This window comes from Scomber japonicus, chromosome 21, assembly GCF_027409825.1.
Source record: "Scomber japonicus isolate fScoJap1 chromosome 21, fScoJap1.pri, whole genome shotgun sequence".
NCBI lineage: Eukaryota > Metazoa > Chordata > Actinopteri > Scombriformes > Scombridae > Scomber > Scomber japonicus.
Window position 1 is genome coordinate 831935 of NC_070598.1, and position 9511 is coordinate 841445.

Sequence of the window (9511 nt, forward strand, 5' to 3'; positions counted from 1 at the left end):
AAGTCAAATAACCCTTCTTTTTCTACGTGTGTGTGTGTGTGTGTGTGTGTGCGTGTGTGTGTGTGTGTGTGTGAGACTACATTCATTCATACAGTAATGATCCTGGCACTGGATGGAGAGAGGAAGAGAGAGATAGAAATAGAGATGTACAATAGATTTATGAAAATAGATAAGAAAGAGAGAGAGAGCTACCCTCCCTGAGCTACTACCTTATTGTGGTGGAGGGGTTTGCGTGTCCCAATGACCCCAGGAGCTCAGTTGTCAGGTCCAGGGGGAGGGGCCAGACAAAGGGTAGCTCAGAAAACCCTAATGATGAAGAAGATATATGGTTTTTCATGTTCCTTGCTCGGACGTGGGTCACCAGGGCCCCCCCCCCCCCGGAGCCAGGCCTGGGGGTGGGGCATGACCCCGCTCCCACAGACCAACCACCAGTGGGAGGGGCCAAAGGGATCTACGGACGTGGAACGTCACCTCTCTGGTGGGGAAGGAGCCTGAGCTGGTGCGTGAGGTTGAGAGGCGCCGGGCAGGGGTGGCAATACACACACACACACACACACACACACACACACACTATTTCCTTTTTTATAGGCAGATCTTGCATTGGCTGCATGTTGGGATGCTGAGTTTTTCTCACCACAGTGAAAAAAGAGAATCATGGTGACTGTAAATTAAACATCTATGTTACAATGATTAAAATAATCTAATCAAACTTCCCACTGGAACCTTTGAACAGCGTTACACCAGGATGGACAGAACCTGGGGCTGATTTCATGTCTTCATGTCTGGGCACATTTCCTCCATCTGCTGTAAACAGACTTAGATATTTTTATACTTTCAAACACACAAACTGTCATGGGTTGATCAGTCATTTCAGATCCTGTCACCCTCATCAGCTCACTCCCCTCACCTGTGCTTCCCCGCCCATCTCCACACCTGGTTGCAATCATCATCAGTTCCCCTTCAAATACAGGTCCAGACGGCTTTGGACTCCATTGGTGACAAGGATTTGGAGGGTCCAGAATCTCCCAAAGTATGTAGGGAGGGGCAACGAGTGGCTGCAAACTGTGATCAAACGACAACGCAATTCGCTGCATCGTAGGACAGTTTCCTCCAGGATTTGGAGCCTGATTGTGAGGAAGAGGAGGACAGAGTGTGAGTCTCCTCTCCCCAGGACTCCACACACTCAAATTTGGCAGCCCTACTCAACAAACTGGACACTGAGGAACGCGGCACCATGAAGGTGATTTCATGGATCTTCCTCTAGCCAGTGTTTTCATGCCTAACTTTCCAGCGTTACTCTCTCTGTGTCATTCTTGCCTGGTTCCCGGTTTTTTGGATTTTTGTCTGTCTGCCTGTTTGACTCCGATTAAATATCTGGACTTGTTGTCGTGCTTTTGGGTTCTCTGCCTTCTGAGCCGTTACACAAACTGTTTTCCCCACACTTGTTCAGTCCAACAGACAAGGTTGTTTGAATATTTGTAGTGTTTGTTTTTACAGTAATGAAAACCAGTTCTTAGCTTGTTGACAGTCATACAGATTCTGTCTTTTTTTTTTTTTTAGATAGATAGATAGATAGATAGATAGATAGATAGATAGATAGATAGATAGATAGATAGATAGATAGATAGATAGATAGATAGATAGATAGATAGATAGATAGATAGATAGTGTTCTACACTTGAGTTATGACAGTGAAACATAAGGTACAAGATTTACATTTCACACCATCAACACCAGAAAAAGAAGTAAAGGTAGATGTCAATTACAAACAGCATTATTAAATCCAATTAAACATTTGATAAATGATCTAAATTTAAAGGTTGGACGTCTATGAAACTATGGAGGCCCAAAGTCCTGAATGATACTGTCTTTAATCTTCTGAGTCTAAAAGGTCCAAATTATTATCAAGATGGAAAACATCACATTAGGTTGTGATGTCAGAGGCATGTGCTGCCATCTAGTGGCCAAACTAATTATGACCCGGACCAAGGAGGGATGGATGGAGGCATTAATCCAACAGTGGACTTTAACCAAAGTCCTTCTAAGGCTTATTATAATGTCTCTGCTTTAACTACAATCCTCCCCTAACCTTTAACCCCGGTGGTTATTATTACTGTTGTTGCCATGACGATGAAAGAAGCCTAACTTGCAGGAAGTAGTTTAACACCACAGCGCGTTTCTCTAACCTTTAACAAACTAAACCTAACCAGAGCTTTAACCAGAGCGCTGTCACATCATCAAACATTATTGGTTATCAGTGATGATGTCATCCTGCTGGTAGAGTCACTTGATCAAATCTCCTTCGTGTTTTGCTTATTATTTGTGTTTATTTTACGGATGCAAAGTTAAAAGTAAACACATTTCAGGACTCTGGAGCCTCCGTTTGAAAGACGTTTCTAAAGTTAAACAACCTGTTAAACAGTTTTAGTGTTTTCAGATTGAACCGTTGTTCTTATCACACGTCTAAACACGTCCTCTGGTGTTAAACTGTTAAACTGTTAATATCATTAATATGAACATTAGTTGTTAGTTGTGTAACGTGAACATGTTTTAATGTGTAACATGTTATTCAGTCATTAACTCCTCTGTGTGTGTTAGTGTGTGTGTGTGTGTGTGTGTGTGTGTGTGTGTGTGTGTCTTTAAATATTTAACCCTTCCTGCTCCGCGGCTCAGTGTGTTTCCTCCTCATGGCTGCTGCTGGTTCTGCTGCTGCTGGTGGTGCTGGTGTTACTGGTGTTACTGGTACTGGTACTGGTGGTGTTACTGGTGTTACTGGTACTGGTACTGGTTCTGTGTACCTGGGCTTTGACTTCAGCACTCAGCAGGTAAACAAACCTCTTCCTGGTTCACGTGCTGACGTACCAGCTGCGGGTTATCACGCAGACGCGGAGGGAGCGACAGCGTGTGCGTGTGTTTGTGTTTGTTTGTGCGCGCGTGCGTGCGTGTGTGTGTGCGTGCGTGCGCATGTGTCTTTTAAGTATTTTAAACGTTAAAAGTGATTTTGAGTGTTGGAGTTTCAGTCAGATTGAGTGTGTGACGTTTCCGGTGATCAGCTGACGGACTTCGGACCTGCAGCTGTTAATAAGTACTGAAAGAAGTACTAATACACACTTTACTGCAGTATTATAGTAAAAGTACTGCAGTATTATAGTGATGTAGTATGCAGTATTACAGTAAAAGTACTGCAGTATTATAGTGATGTAGTATGTAGTATTACAGTAAAAGTACTGCAGTATTATAGTGATGTAGTATGCAGTATTACAGTAAAAGTACTGCAGTATTATAGTGATGTAGTATGCAGTATTACAGTAAAATACTGCAGTATTATAGTGATGTAGTATGCAGTATTACAGTAAAAGTACTGCAGTATTATAGTGATGTAGTATGCAGTATTACAGTAAAAGTACTGCAGTATTATAGTGATGTAGTATGCAGTATTACAGTAAAAGTACTGCAGTATTATAGTGATGTAGTATGTAGTATTACAGTAAAAGTACTGCAGTATTATAGTGATGTAGTATGCAGTATTACAGTAAAAGTACTGCAGTATTACAGTAAAATACTGCAGTATTATAGTGATGTAGTATGCAGTATTACAGTAAAAGTACTGCAGTATTATAGTGATGTAGTATGCAGTATTACAGTAAAAGTACTGCAGTATTATAGTGATGTAGTATGCAGTATTACAGTAAAAGTACTGCAGTATTATAGTGATGTAGTATGTAGTATTACAGTAAAAGTACTGCAGTATTATAGTGATGTAGTATGCAGTATTACAGTAAAAGTACTGCAGTATTACAGTAAAATACTGCAGTATTATAGTGATGTAGTATGCAGTATTACAGTAAAAGTACTGCAGTATTATAGTGATGTAGTATGCAGTATTACAGTAAAAGTACTGCAGTATTATAGTGATGTAGTATGCAGTATTACAGTAAAAGTACTGCAGTATTATAGTGATGTAGTATGCAGTATTACAGTAAAAGTACTGCAGTATTATAGTGATGTAGTATGCAGTATTACAGTAAAAGTACTGCAGTATTATAGTGATGTAGTATGCAGTATTACAGTAAAAGTACTGCAGTATTATAGTGATGTAGTATGCAGTATTACAGTAAAAGTACTGCAGTATTATAGTGATGTAGTACTGGTTACTGGTTATTGATTATTGATGATTGTGTTGCAGTTGAAGGTTTTGGCCATCGATGGAAACCTGAACGTGCTTCATCAGAATAATGTCCAGTTTGACTCGGAGCTGCCTGAGTTCAGGTAATGATGTCATCGTCACAGCTGGTAATGATGACATCATCACAGCTGGTAATGATGTCATCACAGCTGCACATTTTAATATTCACTCAATTTATTGTGCAAGTTAAATATGAAAAGTTCTGATATGAAATAATTAAAATCTGAGTTTACTGTTAATGAGTAACTGGTTCTAATGGACTGCAGCTCTAAACATTAGTGTGATTATTGGTTATTGATTATTAGAAACACGTTTAAATGTCTTTATATGGGCCTCTTCAATAATAATATAATAATATAAAACGTAAACATTAATGCTGTGAATGTGTTTAATGTGCTCAGGACTCAGGGAGGAGTTCATATCCAACCTGATGGACTGACTGTTACCTCACCTGTACTGATGTGGGTCAAGGTATGCACACACACACACACACACACACACACACACACACACACACACACACACACACACACACACACACACACACACACACACACATAAACACACACACACACACACACATAAACACACACACACACACACACACACACACATAAACACACACAGACACACATAAACACACACACACACACACACACACACACACACACACACAGTCATGGTGATACGGCTGAAACTCATCAGCTGACCTTTGACCTCTGGCAGGTTTGTCTTGTGTTTGTGTGTTCAGGCTACAATGTGATTGGTTGTCGTGTGTGTGTGTGTGTGTGTAGGCTCTGGACCTGCTATTGGACAAGATGAAGAGGGCGGGGTTTGACTTCTCGCGGGTCAGAGCGCTTTCAGGCAGCGGCCAGGTGAGACTCATCAGACAGAGAGGTTTAGTTTAAAGTAAAACTTTAAAATATATATTATATATATATATATATATATATATATATATATATATATATATATATATTAGGGCTGTCAAACGATTAATTTTTTAAATCGCGATTAATTGCAGAATTCCCATAGTTAATCGCGATTAATCACATTTTTAATTGCATGTTTAACCCTTAAACAGTGTTGTGTTATAAAATTTGAGAGTTTAAGCTAGTTTCTGTTCTGTTCAGTTAAAGTGCTGTTTTTCCCGAGTGTCTGTGAACGCGTCTTGAGAGTGAGACTTGCAGCGTGCAGGTGTGTTGTTGTTGTTAGCCTCTGAGAAGAAGACGGCAGCACGTGTGTGGCTAAGGAGCTACTACATTAGGTTTGGTTGTTTTGGTGTTGGCTACGGCCCACAGTAGCCTGTGTAATATAAAGGAATAAAGAGCCAGCTAAACCGGCTAACGTCTCGGTGTTTATTGAGGGACGTTACAATATATTAAAAATATGAGTGGAAATATTTTACTTACATCTCATTTTCCATCCCTGCCTGTTGAAGGGTTTAAATCCTGTTATTTTCCATTTGAAGGCAGTTTTAAGCCCATAATGTAAAGCATTTCTTACCAGAGTGTCTTAACTGGGAATCAATCACCGCTCTGCTGCGACTCCCACACTCCAAAATGGTCCTTTGGTGGAGCTGAGGCTGGCTTGGCTGCACCTGGGTGTTTAGCGTGGAGGTGCTAACTCAAACTCCACGTACTCCGGTGGTAGTTAAACTCCGTTTGACACAGGTTGCATTTTACTTTTGACTTGTCAACTGAAGCGTCTGGAAGTGTTTTAAAGTTAAACAAGCCGTTCAAAAGTCCAGTAGCTCTCTTACTTTCCATCAGCGCGGTAGGTTTACTGCAGGAGGCCACTTCAAAGCATAGCGCTACAGCTAGAGGAGCCGTCTACGGGGGAGTAGAAGGGACAAAAAGGCTTGCAAAATTAAAATGCGATTAAAAAATATTAACGCGTTATGGATTACATTAATGTAATCGCGATTAACGCGCTAACGCTGACAGCCCTAATATATATATATATATTTAAAGTTTAAATTTAAAGGGTTAAAATGTGAAAATAAACGTATGAATAACTTCACACATTCTTTTTTTTGTGGACCCAGCATCAAATTTCTGCTTTTAATCCATTTAGAGAGAATATATTAGAGGATTATGGTAAAAATGTCTAAGTAGTGTAACCATAAAAACTTTGGAAGGAAGGAAGGACAGAAGGAAGGGAGGGAGGGAGGAAGTGAGGGAGGAAGGTTGGGAGGGAGGAAGGAAGGAAGGGACGAAGGAAGGAAGGAAAGAAGGAAGGAAGGAAGGGAAGGAGACTATATTAGAGGATTATGGTAAAAATGTCTAAGTGGTGTAACCATAAAAACTTTCTTTTTAGGTGATCAAATAATTTAATATCTATCATTCTTTTGTGGTTACACCATTTGACATTTTGTGGTTACACCATTTGACATTTTGTGGTTACACCATTTGACATGTTCAGGAGCATTCAGTCTTTTGGTATAAAATGGGTCAAATGTCATTTCAAATCTCTCTTATTGATGTTTTTTTAATATATTGATTATATTGAAGTGGTCGTAACCTCCATGATGTCTTGCTGCGGAGTTCAGTCTGAATTTATCTCAGTTTAACAAACCTTCCTCACCTCCTCCTTTCCTTAATCCCTTCCTTCCTCCCCTCCTTCCTCCCTCCTTCCTTCCTCCTTCCTTCCTTCCAGTTTAACAAACCTGATGCTGCTTTTACATCTAGTTTCACTCATTTATGGATTCATCATCTTACCAACACTTATTATCACTGAGCCTTCTGACCAATGAGAGGAGAGATTAACGTTTCCTGTTTGTTGCCGTAGCAACATGGCAGCGTGTTCTGGAAGAGAGGAGCGTCGGAAACACTCAGAGACCTCGACCCAGAGCAGAGCCTGAATCAGCTGCTGCAGGTGGGTGTGTGTGTGTGTGTGTGTGTGTGTGTGAGAGTGTGTATTAATGTGTGTATTGTGTGTGTGTGTGTATGTAGCACAGCTTCTCGGTGTCAGACTCTCCAGTGTGTGTCTGTGTGTATTGTGTGTGTGTGTGTATTAATGTGTGTGTATTGTGTGTGTGTGTGTGTGTGTGTATTAATGTGTGTGTGTGTGTGTGTGTATTAATGTGTGTGTGTGTGTGTGTGTGTGTATTAATGTGTGTGTGTGTGTGTGTGTGTGTATTAATGTGTGTATTGCGTGTGTGTGTGTGTATTGTGTATGTGTGTATGTAGCACAGCTTCTCGGTGTCAGACTCCCCGGTGTGGATGGACTCCAGCAGCAGTCGGCAGTGTGCTGACCTGCAGTCGGCAGCAGGAGGAGCTCAGAGTCTGGCAGAGATCACCGGATCCAGAGCTTACGAGGTTTCTGTCTCTTTAAACTTTATTTCAACTTTTACACAAAAATATGAAAAATAAACGTTAAAGCTGTGACGAGCGAATAGTCTCTGATGACGTTTACAAACCTGTTAATATTATTATTATTTATCTGCAGCGCTTCACAGGAAACCAGATCGCTAAGCTGCTGCAGAGCCGACCGGACCAGTACCAGGACTCTGAGGTCAGCACCCAGACCCCTGACCTCTGACCCCAGAACACCTCACCCTGACCTCTGACCCCAGAACACCTCACCCTGACCCCTGACCCCAGAACACCTCACCCTGACCTCTGACCCCAGAACACCTCACCCTGACCTCTGACCCCAGAACACCTCACCCTGACCTCTTACCCCAGAACACCTCACCCTGACCTCTGACCCCTGACTTCTGACCCCAGAACACCTCACCATGACCCCAGAACACCTCACCCTGACCTCTTACCCCAGAACACCTCACCCTGACTCCTGACCTCTGACCTCAGAACACCTCACCCTGACCCCTGACCTCCGACCCCTTCCTTTGTGTTTCAGAGGATCTCTTTGGTCAGCAGCTTTGCAGCGTCGCTCTTCCTCGGTGGTTACGCCTCCATCGACTACAGCGATGGTTCAGTTCTTTCATTTTTTATTTTATTGGTTTTAAATGTTTAATGATTTCAGCAAATAATTAGAATAGAATAGATTTACAGCAGCTGAACCAGTCACTGATTGATTGGTTGATTGGTTGGTTGATTTGTTGGTTGGTTGAATGGCTGATTGGTTGGTTGGTTGAATGGTTGGTTGGTTGGTTGGTTGGTTGGTTGGTTGATTGATTGATTGATTGGTTGGTTGGTTGATTTGTTGGTTGGTTGAATGGTTGGTTGATTGAATGGTTGGTTGGTTGGTTGGTTGGTTGATTGGTTGGTTGAATGGTTGGTTGGTTGGTTGAATGGTTGGTTGGTTGGTTGAATGGTTGGTTGGTTGGTTGGTTGGTTGGTTGATTGGTTGGTTGATTGGTTGAATGGTTGGTTGATTTTTTGGTTGGTTGAATGGTTGGTTGGTTGGTTGGTTGAATGGTTGGTTGGTTGGTTGGTTGGTTGGTTGGTTGGTTGGTTGAATGGTTGGTTGGTTGGTTGATTGGTTGATTGGTTGGTTGGTTGAATGGTTGGTTGGTTGGTTGGTTGAATGGTTGGTTGGTTGGTTGGTTGGTTGGTTGAATGGTTGGTTGGGTGGTTGAATGGTTGGTTGGGTGGTTGAATGGTTGGTTGGTTGGTTGAATGGTTGGTTGGTTGGTTGGTTGGTTGTTTGAATGGTTGGTTGAATGGTTGGTTGGTTGGTTGGTTGGTTGGTTGAATGGTTGATTGGTTGGTTGAATGGTTGGTTGAATGGTTGGTTGGTTGGTTGGTTGGTTGGTTGGTTGGTTGGTTGAATGGTTGGTTGGTTGGTTGATTGGTTGATTGATCTTTCAGGCTCTGGGATGAATCTTCTGGACATCAGGAGCAGAACCTGGTCTAAGATTTGTCTGGAAGCCACCGCTCCTCATCTGGACCAACTGCTGGGAGAGCCACAACCCTCCACAGCTGTACTGGTAAGACTGGTTCAGACTGGTTCAGACTGGTTCAGACTGGTATAGACTGGTTCAGACTGGTTCAGACTGGTTCTTTCTGATAATCTTCATCGTCTTTTATAAGTTTTACACAAATAAAAACAAATCATTTTAAATAATTATGAATTCTTACAATACACTGTAAAGATGTTTTTATAGAGTATACTGTGACTGTTCCTCTTCTCAATGAGCCTCCTGATTATTGATCGATTATTCGATTATTGATCACATTCAGTCGGCAGGTTTGTTCTTTAGAGACTGTTCAGAGCTGTGAGCTCCTCTCTGTCTCTGCAGGGTCGCATCTCGCCTTATTTCGTACGTCGGTTCGGTTTCTCTGAGAGCTGCAGTGTGGTCGCTTTCACCGGAGATAACCCAGGTACACACACACCTAACACTGAGATATGAGATAA

The 9511-nt window shown here is 41.8% G+C and overlaps 2 protein-coding genes across 2 annotated transcripts in view; one reads left to right on the plus strand and one right to left on the minus strand.

Moving 5' to 3' along the window:
• Positions 1 to 9511, minus strand: part of LOC128382757 (uncharacterized) — a 371423-nt gene that overhangs the window by 218495 nt on the left and 143417 nt on the right. The window lies entirely within an intron of this gene.
• The window catches only part of xylb (xylulokinase homolog (H. influenzae)), a 16434-nt gene continuing 7701 nt past the window's right edge, over positions 779 to 9511 (plus strand). Inside the window, exons 1-12 of the mRNA XM_053342531.1 lie at positions 779 to 806; positions 894 to 1034; positions 2728 to 2825; positions 4187 to 4269; positions 4588 to 4657; positions 4981 to 5061; positions 6977 to 7063; positions 7378 to 7506; positions 7637 to 7702; positions 8051 to 8123; positions 8965 to 9083; positions 9396 to 9477. Of these exons, the coding sequence (XP_053198506.1) occupies positions 779 to 806; positions 894 to 1034; positions 2728 to 2825; positions 4187 to 4269; positions 4588 to 4657; positions 4981 to 5061; positions 6977 to 7063; positions 7378 to 7506; positions 7637 to 7702; positions 8051 to 8123; positions 8965 to 9083; positions 9396 to 9477 (1057 nt within the window). The remainder of the gene's footprint in view (positions 807 to 893; positions 1035 to 2727; positions 2826 to 4186; positions 4270 to 4587; positions 4658 to 4980; positions 5062 to 6976; positions 7064 to 7377; positions 7507 to 7636; positions 7703 to 8050; positions 8124 to 8964; positions 9084 to 9395; positions 9478 to 9511) is intronic.